Raw genomic sequence first — 27,257 nt, forward strand, 5'->3', positions numbered from 1 at the left:
TGGGCCCGTTGATTGGCCGCTCCGGCGCGTCCGTCAAGCCAGGTCCAGGTCTCACGTGGTGAACAGCTGCGAGAGAGCGCCTTTGCGGGAGGGGGGGGGGGCTGGGTAAGGAGGGGGCCAGGGGCCAAAAGGCTGCAACAACAACTTTGCAACCGGCCTGGTCGTTGTGACAGAAAACACAGGAATAAACATAGGGCCCTTCCAGGCAGGCTGGCTCTATTTCCCAGATTATTTATCCCAGATTATTTCCCAGTGTAGACTCTATATAAAATACAGTTTAAAGCAGAAAACCTGGGATCAGATGCTCGGATACAGGGCCTGTCTGGAAGGGCCCGTGGTTGCTTCATGACAATCTGACCCTTGACTGCATGACCACAGCAAAAAAAAAGTGGTACAGTATTTTATTATTTATTTATTTGCGACATTTCTATCCTGCCCTTCTCGCCCCGAAGGGGACTCAGGGCGGCTTACAAGTTATATTTACATACAATATATTATATTACTAGCTGTGCCCGGCCACGCGTTGCTGTGGCAAAGTGGTGGTGGTATTGGTTAAAAATTGTTGTGTAATTTTTATTTGCAATTTTTTATTAATTTTATTGTAAGTTATATTTTTATTTATTATATTTTATTATTTTCTTGTATTATTTTTAGTTATTTTCTGTTATTATAGTATTTTATTGTATTCATTTTTAGTGTTTTTTATTATTTTTTATTGGGTTGCTAGGAGACCAAGTTGGAGGAGCTTAGCCTTCCAACTGGCAGCAATTGGATAAAAGCAATTATTCCTCTTTCTCTAATTAGGACTTTATTGTTCTTTTCTTTTTGTTGTATCAACCTAGAGGCATGGATGATGGGTTGTGTTGTCAAATTTCGAGGTTGGGGGGCCTGTAGTTTTGTTGTTTTGTCCGCTGCCCTGATGCCATCACTCTTTTATATATATAGATTAGTATAGCACAATATAAGCATTATATATTTATTATATTGTACTATTTGTTTATTTATTTGTGACATTTATATCCCACCCTTCTCACCCCGAAGGGGACTCAGGGCGGCTTACAAGTACAGTAGAGTCTCGCTTATCCAACATTTGCTTATCCAACGTTCTGGATTATCCAACACATTTTTGTAGTCAATGTTTTCAATACTTCGTGATATTTTGGTGCTAAATACAGTAATTACTACATAGCATTACTGCATATTGAACTACTTTTTCTGTCAAATTTGTTGTATAACATGATGTTTTGGTGCTTAATTTGTAAAATCATAACCTAATTTGACATAACTCTGAGGGCACAGGACAGCTAATGACTGAACAAAGGATGCCCCCAGGCAAGAGACAAAAACCTTTCCAATGCTAATTAGGGTGATTAAGTGAAACATTAATGCTGGCTTCCCAGTGACAAAGGACTCTTGCCACACCCTGGACTCTATACAGATATATATTCTTTCCTTTCCTTACTTAGTTTATCCATACCTCTCAACCTCTGAGGATGCCTGCCATAGATGTGGGTGAAACGTCAGGCGAGAATACTTCTAAAACATGGCCATACAGCCCAGAAAACATACAACAACCCTGTGATCCCGGCCATGAAAGCCTTTGAAAACACATTGAATTTGGATTGCTCAGAATAACCACTTTTTGGGTTCGCTTGTGTGTGTGGACTTTGAACTCAATGTATTTATGTATTACTGTGACAATTAGAATTACCGCTTTTTTGTAGTTGTTATCCAGTCAAGTGTCAGATTGTCATTGCCCTTCCAGACAGGCCCTGTATTCCAGCATTTGATCCCAGGTTTTCTGGTTTAAACTGGATTATATATAGAGTCTACACTGCCAGATAATAATCTGGGATAAACAGTCCAACCAAGTATCGGATTGTTATATTATTGTGCTTCCTCCTGCAATCTCTGGCCCTTTCCACACAGCGGAATAAAATCCCACATTATCTGCTATGGCAGTGTGGACTCAGATAATCCAGTTCAAGGCAGATATTGTGAGTTATTCTGCCTTGATATTCTAGTGTGGAAGGGCCTTTTGTCCAACTAAATAAAATCCCGCATTGCCTGAGTATGGATTCAGATAACCCAGTTCAAAGCAGATATTGTGGGATTTTTTGCCTGGATATTCTGGGACAGGGGTCCTCAAACTTTTGAAGCAGAGGGCCGGTCCACAATCCTTCAGACTGTTGTGGGGCCGAATTATCATTTAAAAAAAATGCAAATTCCTATGCATACTGCACATGTCTTATTTGTAGTGAAACAACAACAACAACAACGAAAGAACAATGCAATATTTAAAAATGAAAACAATTTTAACCAACATAAACCTATCAGGATTTCAATGGAAAGTGTGGGTCTGCCACTGGCCAATAAAATAGTCAAGTTAATTAGGATTGTTGTTGTTGTGTGCCTTCAAGTCATTTCAGACTTTGGCCGAGCCTAAGTCTAAAATTAATTATTTATTTACTGCATTTATTTACTACATTTATATCCCACCCTTCTCATCCCGAAGGGGACTCAGAGCAGGTATATGTACATATAATATATTATATTATTAGCATAGCACAATATTAGCATTATATAATTCTATATTGAACTATACCACTATACTATTATATGTTATGTAATATATAGCATATGATTAATATTATTATATGGTATTATTATTTGTATTATATTGTATAACATAATATTATTATCAATATTATATGTATATACAATATATTATAACATTAAAACTAATACAAAAATATTATATTATAAAACTGAGGGCGGGGGCCAGGTAAATGACCTTGAAGGGCCGCATCCGGCCCCCGGGCCTTAGTTTGGGGACCCCTGTTCTGGGATATAGGGCTGTTGGTTGGTTGGAGCCGGAAACGGAACGGCCTTCCCTGGGCTTTGTTTCCAGGGGGAAGAGGCTGACGAGAAGGACGGCAGCGTCCTTGGTTGCCATGGCAGCAGGCGCGGCGCCCTACCCACAACCCTTTGAGCCGACAGGTGGCTTCCGGCGCCGCTGAAAGTGGGGAAAGAAGACTAGGCGACGCCGCCGGAAGTAGGGCAAGGGTTTGTGAGAACGGAAACATGCGTGTGTTGCTCCTGGCCAGTTTGCGAGCCCGGACCGGGAATGGCACCACAGCCCAGAGGATCCAGTAAGTGCCTTCCTGGCTCAAGGCCCTGTCCACACAGCTGAATAAAACCCCACACGATCTGCTTTGAACTGAAATATATATATTTATTTATTAGTGATATTTATATCCCGCCCTTCTCACCCCAAAGGGGACTCAGGGAGGTTTACAAGTTATATATACATACAATATATTATATTATTAGTATAGCACAATATAAGCATTATATATTACTAGCTGTGCCCGGCCACGCGTTGCTGTGGTGAAGTATGGTAGAATGGGAAATAAAGTATTAAGGAATTGGTGGTAGTTAAGGTAAAGGGTAAAGGTTTTACGTTACATTAAGTCCATTATAAATGGGTTATATAGCTGTGTGGAAGGGCCTTGAGTCTACACTGCCATATAATCCAGTTCAAATCAGATAATTTGTATTTTATAGGCAGTGTGGAAGAGGCCTAAGTGAGGCCTAACTCTGCCTGTCTCCTGGGCTGAGTGGGTTGCTAGGAGACCAAGTGGGCGGAGCTTAGCCTTCTAACTGGCAGCAATTGGATAAAAACAATTATTCCTCTCCCTCTAATTAGGACTTCATTTTTCTTTTCTTTTTGTTGTATGAACGTAGAGGCATGGACGAGGGGTTGTGATGCCAAGTTTAGTGTTTCTGGGATGTGTAGTTTTGTTGTTTTGTCCTAGGCCGAAATTTCATTACCCTTTTATATATATAGATTATATTGTACGATACGACCCTATTGCAATATTATTAGTAATATTACATGCAATATTAATATACAATTACAACAATGTATTATTTTTATATTGTATTACTTTATAATATTATTATCAATATTATATGTATATACAAAAAATTATATTATTAGTATAGCACAATATAAGCATTATATATTATTATATTCTACTATATGACTATATTGCAATATTATTAGTAATGTTACATGCAATATTAATATACAGTTATAATAGTGTATTATTATTATATTGTATTACATTATAATATTGTTATCAATATTATATGTACTGTATATACTATAAATTATATTATTAGTATAGCACAATATAAGCATTATATATTACTATATTGTACTGTGCGACCGTATTGCAATATAATTTGCAATTATTACATGTAATATAAATATACAATTATAATGGTGTATTATTATTATATTGTATTACATTATAATATTGTTATCAATATTATATGTACAGTAGAGTCTCACTTATCCAAGCTAAACGGGCAGAAGCTTGGATAAGCGAATATCTTGGATAATAAGGAGGGATGAAGGAAAAGCCTATTAAACATCAAATTAGGTTATGATTTTACAAATTAAGCACCAAAAACATCATGTTAAAGAACAAATTTGACAGAAAAAGTAGTTCAATACGCAATAATGTTATGTTGTAATTACTGTATTTACGAATTTAGCACCAAAATATCACAATATATTGAAAAAATGACTACAAAAATGGCTTGGATAATCCAGAAGCTTGGATAAGCGAAGTTTGGATAAGAGAGACTCTACTGTATATACAGTAAATTATATTTTTAGTATAGCACAATATAAGCATTATATATTATTATATTTTACTGCACGACTGTATTGCAATATTATTAGTAATATTACATGTAATATAAATATACAATTACAATAGTGTATTATTATTATTACATTGCATTACATCATAATATTATTAATATATGGCAGTGTGGACTTAGATATCCCAGTTCAAAGCAGACATTGTGGGTTATTCTGCCTTGATATTCTGGGTTCTGTGGCTGTGTGGACAGGGCTCAATCTCCCCATTCCCATCACAGAATCCTAGAGTTTGAGGAGACCCCTAAGGCCATCCAGTCCAGCCCCCTTCTGCCATGTAAGAAAAGCACAATCCAAGCATCACCGGCAGATGGCCATCCAGCCTCTGCTTAAACACCTCCATTAAACTCCAGCCTCTTCCACACAGCTTAATAAAATCCCATATTATCTGCTTTGAACTGGGATATATGGCAGTGTGGACTCAGATAATCCAGTTCAAGGAGCCCCCTTGTGCTGACCGAACTGCTGACTTGAAGGTTGGATCACTGACCTGAAGGTTGCTGGTTCAAATCCAACCTTGGGAGAGCGTGGATGAGCTCCCTCTATCAGCTCCAGCTCCCCGTGAGCGAAGCCTCCCACAAGGATGGTAAAAACATCAAAACATCCAGGCAATGTCCCCTGGGCAACGTCCTTGCAGACGGCCAATTCTCTCGCACCAGAAGCGACTTGCAGTTTCTCAAGTCGCTCCTGGCACGGAAAAAAACAAAAAAAAACAATTCAAAGCAGATCTTGCCTTGATATTCTGGGTTCTGTGGCTGTTGGGAAGGACCCTCAGCTAACCCAGTTCAAAGCAGATATTGTGGGATTTTATACAGCCGTGTGGAAGGGGCAACAGAATATCAATGTGTGGACTCAGAATATCAAAATAGTTACTTCAATGTTGTAAATACTTTGTAACCAGGCTACTTAAAACAATTTCTGAAAGTATTTACTGCATTAAATACTTTGTAACCAGGCTATTTAAAATACTTCCTGCAAGTATTTACTGCATTAAATACTTTGTAGCCAACTATTTATTCACAGGGGTACATTTAAGGATTCCTTTTAGAATTGTAGAGTTGGAAGAGACCACATGGGCTACCTAGTCTAAACTCCCTGCCATCCAGGAAAAAAAAAAAAATTCTGAAAACTTTATTTTTATTCTCCCTGAAGGGGACTCAGAGCAGATTCCAATCATAAAAGGCATACATTCAGTGCCAGAGCATTACAAGCAATAAACACATAAATTGCGCAAGTTGACAACTCAGCGTATATAAGCAAATTGTAACTTAACAACTAAAATTAAATTAGGAGATTCAACCTATTATATCAAACATGAAATAAGCAAAACATCAAACAGCACAATCAAAGCACCCCCAATAGATGGCCATCCAGTCCCTGCTTAAAAACCTCCATCGGACTCTGAGGCAGACAGTTCCACTGTTGAACAGCTTTCACAATCAGGAAGTTTAGTTGCTTATAAAATATTAATTTCCAAATACTAAAGACTAAATGTGCAAAACTATTATATACAAAGGGCAACAGATGGAGGGAAAAATAAACTTTACTTGCTTTCTGTTTGGGATTAATTGAATCTTCATTATAACACCACCACCTCCTTCAGTCCAGGAAAAGCACAATCAAAGCACCCCCGACAGATAGCCATTCAGCCTCTGTTTAGAAACCTCCAGAGAAGGAGACACCACCGTCGTTAAACATAACATTGTAGACACCGTCCAACAGATATTAATCTTTTTCCATTTTATTTTTTAAAATCTCTTCCTGTGCCCAAAGGGATCATCTGGAAGCTGCCGGCCACGTGTGTTTCCTCAAGGATTCATTTAGCTGTGAGTCCTCGTTGGTCGTCTCAAAGCTCATCTCCTCGGAGAACTTTGATGCAGCTCTGGCCATTCACCTTTATAAAGCAGGCAGGCTGCTGCAAGGTACTAAGTTTTGTGTTGTGTTTCTTTATCTCAGAAAAACCAGAATCATGTTTTTCAACGTGTACTCTCAGATTACTTTGCACAGTTGTATGTGAGCCCAAGGAAAGGAGCATGGAGTCTTAGCCTCTTGCTAATTGAAACATTCCAAACTAATGAAAAGCAAATTCCAAAACACAGACCGGCAGCGCAAAGAGCAAGTATACATTGCAGTTTGATCCACAGCACACTGTTTGTGTAGCTTGTCTGGTCCTGTTTACACTAGCTTTGTCCAACACACAGCCCTCTAGTTGTGTTAGATTAAAACATCCACCTTCCCCAGCCAGCATGACAAACTCTGCCAGTGGGATATGATAAAAGTTGGTGCTGGGAGGGCTGCTTTTAAAGTGGTTGTGCAGGAATGTTGGTGGATAGCAGCAGTCATAATCTAGCATAATGTGCTGGCTAGAGCTAGAACTGATGGAAGTTATAACCCAACATTGCCTGGAGGGGTAACACATTCTCCATAGCTGAAAGAATAAAATCAGCATTGTAACAAGCAAAGCTTTGAAAATGTATTCATTTATTTATGCATTAAATCACTCATATAGAGTGGGGATGGATTGGAGAATATTACCTGGCTATGTCTTATTTCACTGTGTTAATAAGTAACATGTATTTCATTTTGTGCTAGAGTTCAGCAGCTCCGACCACTTTCTGACAGTTACCGGATTCATTGTAACAAGCAACTCTAATCCATAATTTAAAAGCAGCGATGTTGCTAAATTACTGGCCATCACCGTTGCCATTTGTTAGCTTAATGAGGTATAAAACTGTCCAGTTAATTGTTCTTCCTCAGCACGCACACATACCTTTTCAGTGATGTCTTGCTTAGTGTGATTGGTTCTAAGAAAGGAGTGCCAGTTATCACGCCCTGCCATTGGCTGTGAAAAGTACTGGTCTGGAAAAGTTAAGTGTCCTTCTCTGTGTGAACAGGAAGACACCCAAGAACATGGAACAGGTTTGACTGGTGAGGTGGGGCTATTTTTGGTTGGGATTAGGAAACTACTTTCACTGCTTACTGCCGTGGCTATTATAATAACTACACTTCTACACATACTTATTTGGGAGGAAATCCAATTGAAATCAGTGGGATTTAATTTCTGAGTCAGATCAAAGGACTTTTACTCTCAAACAACACAGGTCATTCTTCACTTCCTTTATGAATAGTTTAAGCCAAGGGTGTCAAACTCATTTTCATCAGCGTCATGGTTGTTTTCAGAGGCCAATGAATACATGGAAGGCCAACTATATATATTTTTTAACATAGTGATTGGTATACTTTAGTGTACTATCCCCAGATGTTGTTGAACAACAACGCTCATCACTTTTGATTATCTGCCACGTGGTGTGGGGATGGTGGGAATGGCAACCCAACAGCCCCTGTGGCTTTGAGGTTGGGAAAAGGTTAAAGAGCATTTTAACATCAGACATTATACCCGCAAGCCTTGAATCTCAATCCAAATCCCACTCTCTTGACTGAACAGAACAAATTGCAACTATCCAGATGTCACTTTATCACAACTCCCCTCAGGTTGATTCATGGGGTCTAATGATGAGGAATATAGGAGTTGTAGTCCAGCATCTGGAGGGCCACATAAAACGACATGATTTGGCTCATGGGTCTTGAGTTTGATACATATGGTTTATGCAAACTGTATTCCTTTGCCTCCACCATACAGATCTACCTTATAGGGTTGTTCCAAGCATGACAGGAGTCAGTATAGTTTTGCCAGGAGGAGGAAACTACTGTCTTCTTTCAGTACAGTGCTGACTATTTTTTATTCATAAGTAAATCCCATGGAGTTTTGTGGTTCCTACCCTGGTGGCGTAGCTGAGCTGCTGAACTTGTGGACCAAAAGGTTGCAGGTTCGAATCCAGGGAGCGGAGTGAGCACCCGCTGTTAGCCCCAGCTCCTGCCAACCTAGCAGTTCGAAAACATGCAAATGTGAGTAGATCAATAGGTACTGCTCCAGCGGGAAGGTAACGGCGTTCCATGCAGTCATGCCAGTGGCCACATGACCTTGGAGGTGTCTATGGACAACGCTGGCTCTTGGCTTAAAAATGGGGATGAGCACCAACCCCCAGAGTCGGACACGACTGGACTTAATGTCAGGAGGAAACCTTTACCTCCAAGCTAGTATGTGATTGCAATTTTTAACGGATGTTGAAAACCTTCTGCATCCAAAGAGACTTAGGACAATAGATGCAGCTTTTAATTAGGGATATCAATGCTATGTTGACAGTTGCTAGTTACATTTCTGTGTCTTGCAGGCAGCAGAATTCCTTTTGGTGTCATCTTTGGAGGTACGGACATCAATGAAGACGCCAAATGTGAAGAGAAGGTCCGGGTTATGGAGGCAGTGCTAAACGAAGCCAGGTAGAATAGCAGTTTCCGCATTTTCTCCCTCACCCCAGTAGTGGCAGCTGGTAATTCCTGTCATCAGAGTGGTATGTTTTAGCCCTAATTTAAACGGAACTACTCATAGTACATTCTTGTCCATGCCTTATTGTGGATAGGACTCAATGGAGACCCTGGAGCAGACTCTCTGTTTGCTGACTTAGAAGCCATTAGTTGCCACTGCCACTCTTGAGAATTGCCGGGAATCTCATCTGACCATTTAGTAAATTTGTCCTGTTCTACAAATCAAAGCAGAAGCAGGCTGTAACCCTGGCCACTGAGATGAGTACTGTCAGCTTCAAATGTTTTGGGGAAAGAATAATTAGATGGAATGAGAGCTATGTTATAAATATTACAAGTCCTAGGTCTGGGCTTTGTATGCCCGTTTAGTAATGCAGACCTGGTTGAAACACCCATGCTTTCCATAACTGAATCTGAGACGACGTGCTGTGCCACAAGCTGCTCAATTGCTTTCAAGAAAGTTTCTCGACATCTTTGCGTAGTTAGGCCAGTGGGGCCAAAGATATGAGACGACTGACAATTATTTGCTTTTCCTTTTGACAGGGACCTTTCTTTTTGCTATTTATTTATAATTTGAAAGTGTGATTGAATTAAAAATTCATAAAAATGGACCGCACTGCCTCTTAAATGGCCTTTCCACAGCTTCTAGTCAGTTGTTTAAAAGTCCATTGCAGAAAGGGGGCAGCCTACCCTTCTTTGAGAGGAAATTCCAGTGTTGAAATAGCCACTGAAAAGGCTATTATTAATACTTTTCAACTTGAGAAAAATGCTAGCAAGTTCCATGCTACAAAGTCAATCCCTTGGTCCCTCTTGGCCTTTGTTGTCAACACTACCTGGCAGCATCTTCCCCAGAATCACAAACAATGGTCTTTTGTGAAAATTACATGTGGGATCTTCTGTATTTAACAAAAATGATCTCTCAGTGGTCTTTTTGATTTCCCCTCTCTACCCCGCATAAAAAAAAAACCAATTGAAAGTGCTGAAGAGAATGTCCTATCAAAACACAGATTTGTTCTACCAAATCCTGTAAAAGACTTTTGAGTAAATATGACATGTATGATACAGACCCCTTCTTTTCATTGCCAATAGGTTTGTCGTGTCTTTCACTGAGGCAATGAGAGAAAGAGCCATATCAAACTGGGTATGTAGCACCAGTGCTTATGGTAGTCCTGTCTGAAGCAGTGTACCATAAGATTATAGTGAATTGTTTTTCTTATTATTATTTATTATCAATTACACTTGGAAAATTTACTTTTTTTGGTGCAACTCTGAGACTCCCCCAACCAGCCTGGGCCATCCAGTCCAAACCCATTCTGCCATGCAGGAAAAGCATAATCAAAATTCATAATATTATATTGTAATACGATATAATACTAATAATACAATATAATAATATTAATTATGTATTATATTTGACATGTAATATTACTAATAATATTACAATATATTGATATGGTGCAATATAGTAATTTATTGCCAGTATTGCACTATGCTAATAATATAATATTGTATGTAAATTTAATTTGTAAGCCGCTCTGAGTCCCTTTCGGGGTGAGAAGGGCAGCATATAAATGTAGCAAATAAATAAATAAATAAATAAAACACCCCAGCAGATGGCCATTCAACCTCTGCTTAAAAGCCTTCAAGGAAAAAGCCTCCACCAGACTCTGAGGCAGAGAGTTCGACTGTTTAACAGCTCTTCTTATGGTCAGGAAGTTCTTCCTAATGTTCATGTGGAGTCTCCTTTTCCTGCAACCACAAAGCAAGTGGTTCCAGTTGATTCGTGTTGGGGGGCTGAAATAAAAGGTGAAGAGCGTTTTACAGAAGTTTACATCTTACAGCCTAGTTTCTTATCTCCCTCTGCACAATGTTTAATCCTGATTTCCCCTTGCTGTGCACAATTAAATTGACTGTTATTGTTGTTTCCCCCCTAATATCTTCATTTTCAAGCCTCACGCCAGAAACAAAATATATGTCCAGCCTCAAGGTAATGAAGTTTCCTGTTTCTTCAGTGACAATTTAAACTTTGAGAGAGCATTGTGGCACATGACTTTTTTTAAAAAAAAAAATCATAACAAAGAGGGTAGCTAAGATTCTGGAGTAGACAAAGTTAGGTCTCTTGGTCACTATGAGTCTCCTTTTAGAGAGATAAAACAGGATACACATTATTATTATTATTATTATTATTATTATTATTTTATTGTATGATACAGCAAACAAGATAGATATGCTGGATTTCCTATCACAAAATCACAAGTCAAACACTTCCCAAGTGTCTAGGACTGTGTGATGTATTTTCGGATGATGCATGCAGATCCCAGTCGGGTGGCCTTTTGCAGTTTTTATTATTATTATTTTATTATGACACAGCAAACAAAATAGAGATGCTGGATTTCGTATCACAAAATCACAAGTCGAACACTTCCCAAGTATCTAGGACTGTGTGATGTATTTTCGGATGATGCGTGCAGATCCCAGTCGGGTGGCCTTTTGCAGTTGGCAGATCATAATTTTGTCAATGTCTATTGTTTCCAAATGCTGACTGAGATCTTTTGGCACGGCACCCAGTGTGCCAATCACCACCGGGACCACCTGCACTGGTTTCTGCCAGAGTCTTTGAAGTTCAATCTTGAGGTCCTGATAGCGGCTGAGTTTTTCCTGTTGTTTTTTGTCAATGCGACTGTCACCTGGGATGGCGACATCAATGATCCAAACCTTTTTCTTTTCCACAACTGTGATGTCTGGTGTGTTGTGTTCCAGAACTTTGTTATTATTATTGGCCAGAATGAGAGCTGGAAATGTTTTGTGTCAAATTATCTTTATTCCATGTAATCAAGTATGGTTGAAGCTAACTGGGACACTGATTCAAAAAATGGCATTGGATAGACTGCATCAGCCCAAGTTTCTCAGATAGCTTTATCATGGTTTTCTATGGGCGACCAGAGAGTGACTGGTAGATGCCATATGTTCTGTATCTCAGAAACTAGAGCTGATAGTGGGAAACTGGCACCATTTTTGGAATCAGCCAGTTCAATATACCCAGAAACAGGGCTAACATTTGAGGCACCAAATGGGCCGTGGTGGAGGCTCCTTCTTTGGAGGCTTTTAAGCAGAGGCTGGATGGCCATCTGTCGGGGGTGCTTTGAATGCGATTTCCTGCTTCTTAGCAGGGGGTTGGACTGTGTGGTCTCTTCCAACTCTACTATTCTATGATTCTATGATTCACCAAATATGTGTTGGACATATTTTGAAATCCAACAACATCTGGAGAACAATAGGTTGTCTATCCTGGCAGGTGAGATTTGCACCAGTCCTTTGAATGATCTCCACTCCAAAAAAATTAGTAATATGGATAGTTTTTCTCAGATTATGGAATATGGGGTGTATAAAGTATGTCCCTTTTGATATGCCGTCAGCAATAGCCATCATAGCCAGTTATGAAGGATAATGTGAGAACTGCACGTTCCCCAATCCCGATTTCATGCAAGGACATTAGACTGTATCTGTCATGATCTTTTATCATGGCTTATCTTGCCTAGGGATGATGGGTCTTGCAGTCAAGCAACTAGAGAAATACCCATTGTTATGATCCACAGGAATACACATGTTCCCCAGCCCTGCATGAACATTATATAGTTTTTGAATGTGGTGGGGATGGTAATATTGTTTCAGTGTTACTTTCTCATTAATAACAATACTAATTTTGGTGTTTTTTTAAAGGAATCGTGACTACCCCCAACGTTTCTTTTAACTGGGAGAAATGTTTGCAGAGTGCAGGTAAAAGCACGCATGCCAACCTACAAAATATACAAAATATTTGTGGAATTTCTCAAGAAAATGTTTGCCATTCACACATTTCTGTCCTGGTTTCTGTTCACCGAGAGACAACTACAAAAAGGTGGATCTGGTACGACTAGAGAAATGCCCATCATTATGAGCTGCAGGGAATGTATGGTGCAAATGTTTACATATTGCAAAACTTAGGCCTCTTCCACACATCTGAATAAAATCCCACATTTTCTGCTTTAATATATGGCAGTGTGGACTCAGATAACACAGTTCAAAGCAGAGATTGTGGGATTTTTCTGCCTTGATGTTCTGGGTTATATGGCTGTGTGAAAGTTTTGAGAACGAGAGTATTTTCAAAGACTTCCCATGTCTTGATAGTCTTGATAGTCATGATGTTCGCTGTGTATTTTATGAATGTTATTTTACTGTTATTGTTTTAATTATATATGCTGTCGTATTGTTTTATCCTTTGATCGGGCTTGGTCCCCATGTGAACAGCTCTGAGTTCCCTCAAGGAGATGGAAGTGGGTTATAAATAAAGTTTATTATTATTATTATTATTATTGACACAAAGACACAGTATGACACAGCAAACAAGATATACATGTTGGATTTCGTGTCACAAATTCACAAGTCAAACACTTCTCAAGTGTTTAGGACTGTGTTTAGGACTATTATTATTATTATTATTATTATTATTATTATTATTATTATTATTTGAAACACAACAAGATGAGTCTACAGCAGACACTCTGCTGGCTGTTGTATTGGATCACACGTTGGACATTTCCCAAGTGTCTGGGACACTTGTTGTTGTTGTTGTTGTTGTTGTCATTATTATTATTATTATTATTATTATTTATTTGAAACACAACAAGATGAGTCCACAGCAGACACTCTGTTGGCTGTTGTATTGGATCACACGTTGGACATTTCCCAAGTGTCTGGTACACATAATAATAATAATAATAATAATAATAATAATAATAATAATAATAATAATAATAATAATAAATAATATCATCATTATATTGGGAAAACCAAACTAAGGCTCTTTGACAGGACAAGGGGATTCTTAATGTGGTTGCAGGGAGTGCCAGGCAACAGAATTTAGATTTGGTTCTGCAATAATATCCATGTTAACTGTAATATCCATTTTTGAATTATCCTTTCAGACTTCTAGTTGAACCCTCCCTTCCTTTTTGGGAAGTTTTCACAATTAATGTCCGTAACATTCACTTAAACATCATAACACAGACTCCTCTTTCAGAGCCCAAATTAAAAGCTAAACAGAGATGGTCTCTTTTGAATTTTTGTTTCTAGTTATGGCAAAAATTGATTTTCTCCCTCTTAATCAAACCAAATGCAGTGTCATGAGGAAAGGAGAGGAGGCAACGGCTTGCTTTTTATCTGGAAACAAGAAATTTCAGAAATAGCATAGCATTTAAAGAAATGCACCGCCACCATCAGAATATGCAGACATATCCTGGATCCTACATCTGGCTACATCTTACATCTGGTTTTTCTGCATGATAAAAGGAACTGGCAGCGGATAAATAGAGATTAAAGGGTGGTAGAGAAGAGACTGGAATGATGCAGTTGTAGACCTGAATCCTATTAGTAGTCTTGAATCCTATATTAAGTTTAGTCATGTCCAACTTTGGGGGTTGATGCTCGATTTGTTTTATTTACTTATTATTTATTTATTGTATTTATACACTGCTTTTCTCACCCCTGGGGGAACTCAAAGTGGTTTACAACATACTAAAGGCAAAATTCAATGCCATCCAAGAGGCACAGATATCTATAACAAATACCAAAAAGCAAAACAACAAGTAATCAACTGTTATACACAATAGTGTTATACATTACTAAAACATATAAGACAATTTAATCTAGAAATGAATAGCTGAACAAGGATATATAATGGTACAATATGCAATAGTGCATTTTTAACAGAGATTATACATATAGTCAAGAGTTTTTGTCTTCACTCGTATATACAGTATTTAAGTCCCATTAGTATTTTTGTATACTCCTGGTGGAGGTAGTTCAGACTGTCAGTCTTCTGTATAGTCTTATAGTTGATTAATAAACAATGGAAAAAATGTGTTTAAGAAGAGTTTAAGAATGTGTTTAAGAAGAGTTGAAAGCCAAACCCAAATACCACTTCTCAACATAGTCGCCATTCAAATCTAGGCACTTCTCATAGCGATGAATGAGCTTGGCAACTCCTTCCCCACAAAACTCTGCCACTTGCGTCCTCAACGCAGCATTTTGGTGACGATGTGCAGCTGCGGAAAGAGATGACCGGCTGGTTGAGGACGCAAGTGGCAGAGTTTTGTGGGGAAGGAGTTGCCAAGCTCATTCATTGCTATGATAAGTGCCTAGATTTGAATGGTGACTATGTTGAGAAGTAGTATTTGGGTGTGGCTTTCAACTGCATATGGTAAATGTTTTCTCCTATACTTTGCTCATTTTTAATTCCAAAACGTAATCTACTTTCTGGATAACCCTCCTAATACAATGTTTAATGATATTTATTCCATTGTTATTATTCCATTAGTGGACACTTGTTAGTTCAAGCCCTTGGGAACCCATTTTTTCTTCAAGTGTGTATGACACATACATTAATGTCATGTTTAAACCTGGTTCCCAGCTCCAAGCATGCGTGTACATGCAAATACAGATACAGTAGAGTCTCACTTATCCAACACTCGCTTATCCAACGTTCTGGATTATCCAACGCATTTTTGTAGTCAATGTTTTCAATATATCGTGATATTTTGGTGCTAAATTCATAAATACAGTAATTACTACATAGCATTACTGCGTATTGAACTACTTCTTCTGCCAAATTTGTTGTCTAACATGATGTTTTAGTGCTTCATTTGTAAAATCATAACCTAATTTGATGTTTAATAGGCTTTTCCTTAATGCTTCCTTACTATCCAACATATTCGCTTATCCAACATTCTGCCGGCCCGTTTATGTTGGATAAGTGAGACTCTACTGTATTCCATTAGTGGACTCTTGTTCAAGCCCTTGGGAACCTATCTTTTCTTAAAGTGTGTATGACACATACATTAATGTCATGTTTAAACCTGGTTCCCAGCTCCAAGCATGCGTGTACATGCAAATACAGATTCCAAAATCCAAAACTCTTCTAGTCCTAAGCATTTTGGATAAGGGATACTCAAATTACAACATTTCAAGCCGCCCTGTACAGTAGAATCCGAAGGGCCCAACAATCCATGAAAGTACAACTCTTCCAAGACCTGAAGGAAGAACCTAAGTTTTTTGAGTTCTTATGGAAAGTGATCAAAAGACTTTATTTTGGTGCTGGGGAATCTTTCCAAGACTCAAAACACCCGAACATAAAACAACCGTTGTGGGCTGAGGGGTGAAATCTCAGTGCGGTGCCCCGCTTTTGCTTTTTGTAGGAGATCAGTTAGCACTTTGAAATGTTTAGAGGAGAGATGAAAGCGGAGCGTTCTTCAAGAGGGAATAAAAAAAGCCCGATGGTTCAAAGGGAATGGAAAGCTGGGATCAGAAAGGTAACCCCTGCCATCAGGCTTGAGCGTAGGCACAGCTTCAGAAGCAGTGAAAGGTTGGGCAGGAGGATGTTCCGAAATGTTTCAGACCTAATATGGGAACCTGTAATAAGGGCACCAATTTTCTGGGATACTTCTGAAGACAACAGCATGGAATTGAAGGCTTGTTGGCGATCTTGTTGTCTCAGATTGCATTCTCAGCATTGCCGGATGATAGGACAAATGCGTGCTTTCTAAACCAATTGAATTTGTCTGCATTGATTCATTGACTCAACAATATCAACAAAAACAACCCACTACAATACTAAGTAGATACATAATAATAAGAAAAAACAAAGAAGGATACAACTTGCCACAATTACCAGCTCCAGCTCCTGCCAACCTAGCAGTTTGAAAACATGCAAATGTGAGTAGATCAATAGGTACCGTTTCGGCGGGAAGGTAACGGCGCTCCATGCAGTCATGCTGGCCACATGACTTTGGAGGTGTCTACAGACAACGCTGGCTCTTCAGCTTAGAAATGGAGATGAGCACCAACCCTCAGAGTCAGACATGACTGGACTTAACGTCAGGGGAAACCTTACAGATTTAAATATATACAGTAGAGTCTCACTTATCCAAGACTCGCTTATTCGAGGTTCTGGATTATCCAAGACATTTTTGTAGTCAATGTTTTCAATACATTGTGATATTTTGGTGCTAAACTCGTAAATACAATCATTACAACATAACATTACTGCGTATTGAACTGCTTTTTCTGTCAAATTTGTTGTATCACATGATGTTTTGGTGCCTAATTTATAAAATCATAACCTAATTTGAATAGGCTTTTCCTTAATCCCTCCTTATTATCCAAGATATTCGCTTATCCAAGGTTCTGCCGGCCCGTTTAGCTTGGATAAGTGAGACTCTACTGTAACAAACATTACAACAAACAAGGTGTCTTCCAGCTGTTTTTTATGTAGTTATATTTTTAAAAGTCTTCTACGTTCCCATCTCTATCTAAAATTTCACATCATCTAGTCTCATACTCACAAAAATCATCAGATTGCATTAAAAAGACAATCAATGGTTTCCAGTCCTTCGAAAATATTACTTTACTTTCATCAAAATAGACAAATGTATCCATTTAGACTTGTTTCCATTCAAATGTATCTGCCCTTGCTGCTGAATATGCATGCATGGAGCGCCATTACCTAGCAGTTCGAAAACATGCCAATGTGAGTAGATCAATAGGTACCACTTTGGTGGGAAGGTAACGGCGCTCCATGCAGTCATGCCAATGGCCACATGACCTTGGAGGTGTCCACGGACAATGCCGGCTCTTCGGCTTAGAAATGGAGATGAGCACCAACCCCCAGAGTCGGACACAACTAGACTTTGGCTTGACCTTGGAGGTGTCTATGGACAACACTGGCTCTTTGGCTTAGAAATGGAGATGAGCACCAATCTCCAGAGTTGGACTTAACTAGACTTAATGTCAGGGAAAAACCTTTACCTTTTACCATTTATACCCTTCCTGTCTTGTAGCTGCTGATGGGGGTGATCCATCATACATTTGTTCAGTTCCTATTCAAACCTATTAAGTTGGCATCCATTGCAGTATCTTGTGTTAATTCCAGCTACTCCAAATGCAGCCATGCGCTGTGTGAAGTAGTGCTGAATGGTGTCCTGTGTATATGCGACAACCTGGGACGGGACAGGGGGTGGCAGGTAGGTGGGAGAGTGGGGACCGAAAGCTGTTGCCTGTCAAGAGGAATTCAGCAAGCAGGGAGACCAGAGGTGTTTTTGTTCAAACCGAATGCCAGTGGCATATGTATAATTAAAATTTCAGCAGAACGCTTGAGCACGAGGCCCCGGATGACCCTTTTTTCTCAGGCAATTTCCTATCTGCAAAACTGGATCACAGTTCATTTGAGAGTGAAGCACCGGGAGAGAGATGGGTGTGAAATGTTACAGAGGACTGTGACTGTTGTTGCAAGTGAGAGCTGGGCTTTGGGGATGTTGTCGCACAGCAGTGTCCCCCAAGGCATAAAAGATGTTAGGAATTGTGCAATTACCACATGGGCAAACTGGGATGTTTTCATTGGGCAACTGATGCTGGTTTGTGCAGAGCCAAAGAATTAACAATTTTTTTCCAGTTCTTGATTCCAATTTCTGTTGTTTCTGATCGATCAGGGCCATGAGGTGGGCTGGCAGCACTACAAATAATGTAGAACCTGGCTCAGAGTTTGAAAGCAGTTTATTACAAATGATAGATTACTTGTAATTACTTCATTTCTCCAGTTATGATTATAACTTGATGAGAGAGCTTTATTCCTCTCGCAATTGATTTTATAGTAGTTGTTATTATTATTGTATGACACAGCAAACAAGATAGACATGCTGGATTTCGTATCACAAAATCACAAGTCGAACACTTCCCAAGTGTCTAGGACTGTGTGATGTATTATTATTATTATTATTATTATTATTATTATTATTATTATTATTATTATATTTTATTATGACACAGCAAACAAGATAGATATGCTGGATTTCGTATCACAAAATCACAAGTCGAACACTTCCCAAGTGTCTAGGACTGTGTGATGTATTATTATTATTATTATTATTATTATTATTATTATTATTTTATTATGACACAGCAAACAAGATAGATATGCTGGATTTCGTATCACAAAATCACAAGTCGAACACTTCCCAAGTGTCTAGGACTGTGTGATGTATTATTATTATTATTATTATTATTATTATTATTATTATTATTATTGTTGTATGACACAGCGAACAAGATAGATATGCTGGATTTCGTATCACAAAATCACAAGTCGAACACTTCCCAAGTGTCTAGGACTGTGTGATGTATTATTATTATTATTATTATTATTATTATTATTATTATTATTATTTCATGACACAGCGAACAAGATAGATATGCTGGATTTCGTATCACAAAATCACAAGTCGAACACTTCCCAAGTGTCTAGGACTGTGTGATGTATTTTCGGATGATGTGTGCAGATCCCAGTCGGGTGGCCTTTTGCAGTTGGCAGATCATAATTTTGTCAATATCTATTGTTTCCAAATGCTGACTGAGATCTTTTGGCACGGCACCCAGTGTGCCCATCACCACCGGGACCACCTGTACTGGTTTCTGCCAGAGTCTTTGAAGTTCAATCTTGAGGTCCTGATAGCAGCTGAGTTTTTCCTGTTGTTTTTCGTCAATGCGACTGTGACCTGGGATGGCAACTTCAATGATCCAAACCTTTTTCTTTTCCACAACTGTGATGTCTGGTGTGTTGTGTTCCAAAACTTTGTCAGTCTGGATTCGGAAGTCCCACAGTATCTTTGCATGTTCATTTTCCAATACTTTTGCAGGTTTGTGATCTCACCAGTTCTTTGCTGCTGGCAGGTGGTCCTTGAGGCATAAGTTCCAATTAATCATTTGGGCCACATAGTTGTGCCTCTGTTTGTAGTCTGTCTGTGCAATTTTCTTACAGCAGCTGAGGATATGATCCATTGTTTCATCCGTTTCCTTGCACAGTCTGCATTGTGGGTCATCAGCTGATTTTCCGATCTTGGCCTGAATTGCCTTTGTCCTGATGTCTTGCTCCTGGGCTGCAAGGATCAGGCCTTCTGTCTCCTTCTTCAGGGTCCCATTCGTGAGCCAGAGCCAGGTCTTCTCCTTATCAGCTTTTCCTTCAATTTTGTCAAGGAACTTTCCATGCAATGTTTTGTTCTGCTAGCTGTCCGCTCTAGTTTGTAGTGCGGTTTTCTTGTACTGGTTTTTTGTCTGCTGTGCTTTGAGGAGTTTCTGATTTTTGATTTCAATCAAAGCAGGTTCTTCACTTTGCTTGACATATTCTGCCAGGGCATGTTCTTCTTCTTCTTTTATTATTGGTATTATTATTATTATTATTATTATTGAAGGACAGGTCAGCTGGGCCAGAACTGTTTAGAACACTTTAACTCAATGTTCATGTGGTCCGCCCTTGTTTTCATTGTTTCCTTGATTTGTATTGAAATGGATATTATTATTTATTGTATTGTTCACTGTGTTGTGATGTGTTGTTCTTTTATATGCTGTTTATATTGTATTGTCCTGGGCATGGCCCCATGTAAGCCGCCCCGAGTCCCCGTTGGGGAGATGGTGGCGGGGTATAAATAAAGTTTTTTATTATTATTATTATTATTATTATTACCATTTGTGGGTGAAACATCGGGAGAGAATGCTTCTGGCACATGGCCATACAGCCCGGAAAACTCACAGCAACCCACAAATTCCATTCATCCCAGTGGGTCTACTCACGTTGAAAATAAAATTGGATTTAGTCCAAACACAACACCAAGAATGGAGTTCAGTTTAGTTGGTTGTAAAAACTTGTCGTGATAGAAGGCAGGAAAAGAAGAGGATGGCAACAGTGAAATACTTAGCTATGTCTCCTTGGATTATCTCCATGCTCTGTACACATCTTGTAGGCACCGGTACTGTAAGTGATAAACAATGTATTAAAGACGATTTTGACAGTGGCTCCTAAATGTGGGGATAATAGAAGATCCCTTACGGAATTAAGATGTGCGTACCGGCATACCTGAAAAGCTATTTTGAAGAATAAAGAAAAACTACATTGCATATGTTAGAAGATTTCAGAATTATCCACTGCTCTATATTGCACGGGGACAATGGGATGAGAGGAGGAATAGAAGCGTGTCAGCACTGAAAGAGAGGTTATTAAAAATTATGGGATTGAGCCGTTACGAGCAAAATAACAAGTTATCTCTGCATAAAAAAGAGAATGAGAAAAATCATTTGGGATTAAAATTGAAGCCGTTTAGATCTCATTGGAACGTTAAACACTGGTATTAAAGATAACTCCCTCCCCACCTTTACTATAAAGTAATATATATTTAAGCAATGTACCGTATATACTTGAGTATAAGCCGACCCGAATATAAGCCGAGGCACCTAATTTTACCACAAACATATCACATTGTATGCAATCCAACAATAAAGAAATATGTGATATGTCTGGGATACTGTAAAATGAGGAAAGAACGTATACTTATACATTTTGAATTATAAATTAATAATAATAATATTGAAAATAAAACATGTATAGGTAGATGAAGGGTGTGTAGTGGAGAGATGTATAGTGAAGTTGTAATGGAAAAGTTAAAAGACTGATGGGAAATATGCTTGGGGATGTTCTTGATTTTTTAATTTTTTTTTGCTGTCGGATTGTATGCAACGTGATGTGTTTGAGATATTGTAGAATGAGGAAAATGTGAGCTTGTACATTTGGATTGATAAATTAATAAAAACAAATTAAAAAAAATACCACAAAAAAAACGGGAAAACATTGACTCCAGTGTAAGCCAAGATACCAATAAAATTTCATTAATTGAGGCATCAGTAGTTTAAATGTTTTTGAATCTTTACATCAAACTGTAATTTTAGATATGACTTTGTAACTCTGATTAAATCATTATTTTCATCATCTTCAATGTCAATGTGCTTATGTATCCTTTTAATAATAATAGAGTGAAATAATAAATGTAATAATAATAAATGCAGTAAAATAATAAATGTAACAATAGAGTAAAATAAATGTATTAATAATAATAAAAATAGAGTAAAATAAATGTAAAAGTAACAAAAATAATAGAGTAAAATAATAAATGTAATAATAATAATAATAGAGTAAAATAATAAATGTAACAATACCAATAATAATAGAGAAAATAATAAATATACCCTATATACTTGAGTATAAGCCAACCTGAATATAAGCCCACCAGGACCCTCACCCGAGGAGGTTTTTTTTCAGTCCTAAAAAAGGGCTGAAAAACTAGGCTTATACTCGATTATATACAGTACAGTAGAGTCTCACTTTATCTGACATTCGCTTATCCAACGTTCTGGATTATCCAATGCATTTTTGTAGTCAATGTTTTCAATATATCGTACATCTAAATGTTAGTGGGATTAGGACTATTTTGATTACAAATCTTTCATTTCGTCAACATTTTGTATTTGACCTCCGTTTCAGGACTTTATATATACAGTAGAGTCTCACTTATCCAACACTCACGTATCCAACGTTCTGGATTATCCAACGCATTTTTGTAGTCATTGTTTTCAATACATCGTGATATTTTGGTGCTAAATTTGTAAATACAGTAATTACTACATAGCATTACTGCACATTGAACTACCTTTTCTGTCAAATTTGTTGTATAACATGATGTTTTGGTGCTTAATTTGTAAAATTAATTTGATGTTTAATAGATTTTTCCTTGATCCCTCCTTATTATCCAACATATTCGCTTATCCAAGGTTCTGCCGGCCCGTTTATGTTGGATAAGTGAGACTCTACTGTACATGTAAATGTTAGCAGGAATAGGACTATTTTGATTACAAATCTTTCATTTGTCAACATTTTGTATTTGACCTCCGTTTCGGGACTTTATATATATATTTTAAAGGAAGCAATACAATAAAATAATAATAGAAATGGTTTCCATAGATCGTGCTGCATCGCATCCGCTGTGGTCTCGAGCCTTAAACCAGAGCATTGCCTATTCAAATTGAAACTAAATGGTGCATTGGAGAATTTCTATGAAAATGAAAGTGTTTTTAAATCTCCAGGCAGGTTTTTAATTTTGAAAAGCAATATTGCTAAAGACGTGCCGTCAGCAATCAATCCTTGGTGACATTTAGGGATATAAACATCTAGGTGGATAGTTTGAGAGAGCTGATTGCCTAGTGTTGTAAAAATTTACAAAATACAGCCAGAGAAGATGAAACTGCTTCCCCATGTTCTTAAAATGCGGGTTGGAAACTTGTGGTGCTCCAGATGTTGCTCATATCAGGTTCTTTGTAACCAAAAAAGCACTTTCCATTGGGTAGCAAACACCTGTGTTTGTTCTGTGCTTTCAATTTCTTGTACATGTCTCTTATAAATCTTAGCCCAGTTGTCAGTTCCTTAAATATCTATTCTAGTTGCTTAAGACACCTCCTATTTTTCCTCCTCAAAGTCAAACTGATTTTTGAGAAACTCCCAGCCGTCATGAACTTCCTTCTCTTAGTATTCCAGACCCAGTATTTTCCTAAGTTTACTGTAGTTTGATTTGTTGAAGTCTAGAATACATGTCTGACTATGCTTGACTTCTTCCTTCCGCTGTATCGCAAACTCTAGAAGAACATGGTCACTCCCACTTAAGAAACCTGCCATTTCCGTTCCTTTTATGAGGTCATTATTCTTGGTTAGGATCAGATCTCAAATAGTGAAGGAACCAATAACCGGATAGTTGAAATCTTCCATTACTACTTCATCTCTCCGTTTTTTTGTCCAATTACTCAGTCTGGCTTGCAGGTCTGTAGTAGACCCCCGTGATAGTTTCCCTGTTGTTTCTTTCCCGCTAAATTTTCATCCTGGCTACCAAGATTTAAGTCATGGATTTCCTTACAGATGTACACACCACCCTGAGTCCCTTTGGGTGAGAAGGGCGGGATATAAATGTTGGAAATAAATCCTTAATAGTCAGTACTAATCCTTCTTCTTTTGTGTTTGGTCTATTTGTCAGAAATTTATTTATTCATTTATTTATTTAACAGTATTTATATTCTGCCCTTTTTTCTCACCCCGAAGGTGACTCAGGACAGATCACAATGCACATATACAATACATGCCATTAGACATGCAACATATATAGACAGACACAGAGGCAATTTAACATTTTGCAGTTTCTGGCTTCGTGAGTGTAGGCTCGATTCTGGCCACAGGGGGAGCTGCTGCTTCATCGACCACTTGTGACACCGAGTCCTTGATGGTAGTACTTCCTCATTCCTTTCCGCACACTGCTGGAAGTTTTTATGGTGTCGTAAATTAGGTAAAATAGCCTCTCCGCATAAAGCGGTACCTAAATTTACTACTCGACAGATGCAGCTGGGCCCGGGCTGTGGTGCAGGCTGGTGAGCAACAAATTACTCTGACCAAGAGGTCATGAGTTCGAGGCCAGCTCGGAGCCTGTGTTTGTCTCTGTCTTTGTCCTATGTTAAAAAGGCATTGAATGTTTGCCTTATATGTGTAATGTGATCCGCCCTGAGTCCCCTTTGGGGTGAGAAGGGCGGAATTTAAATACTGTAAATAAATAAATACTGTAAACTGTCTTTCAAGCTGCTTAGGTCAACAGCAAGCTAGGCTATTAAACAGTCAGGAGCTCAATCCGGCCCTGTTAAATTGCCTCTGTGTCTGTCTATATGTTGTTTGTCTAATGGCATTGAATGTTTGCCATGTATATGTGCATTGTGATCTCCCCTGAGAAGGACAGAATATAAATACTATAAATAATGAATAAATAAATAAGTTGAGAGAACTTCAATGGGTGACTTTTGTCATGGCTTGTGAAGGATAAAAACTCCCAGAATGTTCCAGCCAGCGTGGTTGCCTAGGGGAACCTGGGAGTTGTTGTCCAAAGAAATCCCTTTCACAAGCTCCGGCTTTTATGGAATTGAGTCAGTTTCCTCCCTGTGGTTCCAAATGGGTATTTATTTATCAACACGGTGACGGTATTTACTGTGAGATGGATCTGGAGTTGCCTTTTCCTTGAGCAGATCCACTGAAATCAACCAAGAATGGATTCACTGCAAATAATTTAAGTCCCTTTGGCCTTAATTCAGTTGTTAATGCGTGCTAGGGTGGGTGTGCTCTAACTGCAACTAATGTGGATCCAACCCCATGCAATTGGCAATTTTAAGATTTATTGGCAATGCTTTGTTAACAGGGATTCCCCACGACGGCAACAGTTTGTGTTATTTCCTCCTAATATGTGGTCTGAGAAGAGTCAAGGATCCACTCTATCTAGCAGATGCTTTTGCAGGTAAGTTCCCTCTCTTTTTCACTTAAGCAAATCAATATTTTATCCTTCCTTCGACTTTCCCCGTGAACGGCAAGCACGGAACTATTATGTTTGATGATGAATGGGCCTGTCCCCATGACATCACTGTGGCTCCTAACTTGAGCACACAGTTGTTGGACATGGACGTGCCATTTTATTGCACTAAAATTTTAAAAAGTCGTAAAAGCCTGCTGCTCAGTAAGCCACAGGCACAATTAACTGATGAACTGCTCTTCTTTGCAAAGGCCCGGTCTTCAGTTTGAATAACGAATGCTAATATTTCCATAACCTAACCTCTCTTTAATTGTTTGATAGAATGGCACAGAGAGGACCCCAGCGTACAGCTGATTATCATTGGACCTGCAGTAAGTTTTTTTCCCTCTTTTATTTCCAGGCAGCCTTTCTGAAATATGTGTTCTTTGATTTTGTTCTACCTGTATTTACATTCCCGTGTCCTTGCAAATGAGAGCTTTTAACTGCGTCCCAGAAAATTCTGTGTAAGCTTCCAGTGAATTGTAGCACCCTATGGATTTGGCTCGTCTGGCCTTAACACCATGAAAAACCATATGATGGTTTCTTCAGCTATTGTACTAAAACATAAATTGCATCCTCATAACCTCTGAGGATGCCTGTCCCAGATGTGGGCAAAACGTCAGGAGAGAATGCTTCTGGAACATAGCCAGACAGCCCGAAAGACTCACAGCAACCCAATACGGTGCTCCCTCGCACTTCGCGGTTCACTTTTTGCTCCCTCGCTATTTCGCGGGTTTTTAATACATATTAATGTAACCATTTATTGTAATATTTATTTATTTATTGGCAACATTTATATCCCGCCCTTCTCACCCCGAAGGGGACTCAGGGCGGTTTACAAGCCATATGTGCATACAATATATTATATTATTCGTATAGCACAATATAAGCAATATATATTACAATATTGTACTATAACACTGCATTGTAATATTATTAGTAATATTATATATAATAGAAATATACCATTATAATAGTGTATTATTATTATATTGTATGACATTATAATATTTAATATTATATGCATAAAAGGTAAAGGTTTCCCCTGACGTTAAGTCCAGTCATGTCTGACTCTGGGGGTTGGTGCTCATCTCCATTTCTAAGCCGAAGAGCCGCCGTTGTCCGTAGACACCTCCAAGGTCATGTGGCCGGCATGACCTTCCCGCCGGAGCGATACCTATTGATCTACTCACATTGGCATGTTTTTGAACTGCTAGGTGGGCAGAAGCTGGAGCTAACAGCGGGTGCTCACTCCGCTCCCGAGATTTGAACCTGCGACCTTTTGGTCTGCAAGTTCAGCAGCTCAGTGCTTTAACACACTTCGCCACCGGGGCTCCTATTATATGCATATATAATATATTATATTATTAGTATGGCATAATAGGATTATTATATATTATTATATTGTTATTATTATATTTTCGCTGTTTTGCGGGTTTTTGCGGTGTGCAAAGGCCCCATAGATGTGGTGTTGAAGCAAGGCCCTGCCACCAATCGACATGTAACGGGGGGAAAGCATTCCCAAGGCTTTAGGTATGACAACACCTTGGGTCAGCCGCACCCTTCCCTAATGTTTTTCTCTTGCCAAAAAGAGCACCCATCTTCCCCCACCGGTATTGCTGTTTTCTTTGGACGGCGCTGTTTGCTTTTCTAAGCATGTATATCGGCCTTCTTGGCCTCCATAGTAGGCAGGCAGTTATCCCCTGTGGAGCAAACATGTTCCATGACTACTGATGAGCTGTTGATTTCTCTTTCTACGCCTCTCACGTCGGCTCCAGCAGCTCATCTTTGTGTTCCGCTCCGTTCGGGCTATTTTGAGGCCATTTCGACTGGTCTGTGTTTGCACATAATTAACAGATGTT

General features: G+C 38.7%; 1 protein-coding gene across 3 annotated transcripts in view; it reads left to right on the top strand.

Moving 5' to 3' along the window:
• The first annotated feature begins 143 nt into the window (after positions 1-143).
• The window catches only part of glt1d1 (glycosyltransferase 1 domain containing 1), a 43,605-nt gene continuing 16,491 nt past the window's right edge, over positions 144-27,257 (top strand). Inside the window, exons 1-8 of one of the 3 annotated variants that reach the window (XM_008113642.3) lie at positions 144-391; positions 6,509-6,657; positions 8,968-9,073; positions 10,205-10,256; positions 11,066-11,102; positions 12,836-12,892; positions 25,249-25,344; positions 25,678-25,727. In XM_008113642.3, the coding sequence (XP_008111849.2) occupies positions 369-391; positions 6,509-6,657; positions 8,968-9,073; positions 10,205-10,256; positions 11,066-11,102; positions 12,836-12,892; positions 25,249-25,344; positions 25,678-25,727 (570 nt within the window). In that variant the 5' untranslated portion in view covers positions 144-368. Of the gene's footprint in view, positions 392-2,916; positions 3,153-6,508; positions 6,658-8,967; positions 9,074-10,204; positions 10,257-11,065; positions 11,103-12,835; positions 12,893-25,248; positions 25,345-25,677; positions 25,728-27,257 lie in introns of those variants that run through there. The other 2 variants (XM_003222755.4, XM_008113643.3) reach the window with 2 other exon arrangements.

Source organism: Anolis carolinensis, chromosome X (assembly GCF_035594765.1).
Source record: "Anolis carolinensis isolate JA03-04 chromosome X, rAnoCar3.1.pri, whole genome shotgun sequence".
Taxonomy (NCBI): Eukaryota; Metazoa; Chordata; class Lepidosauria; order Squamata; family Dactyloidae; genus Anolis; species Anolis carolinensis.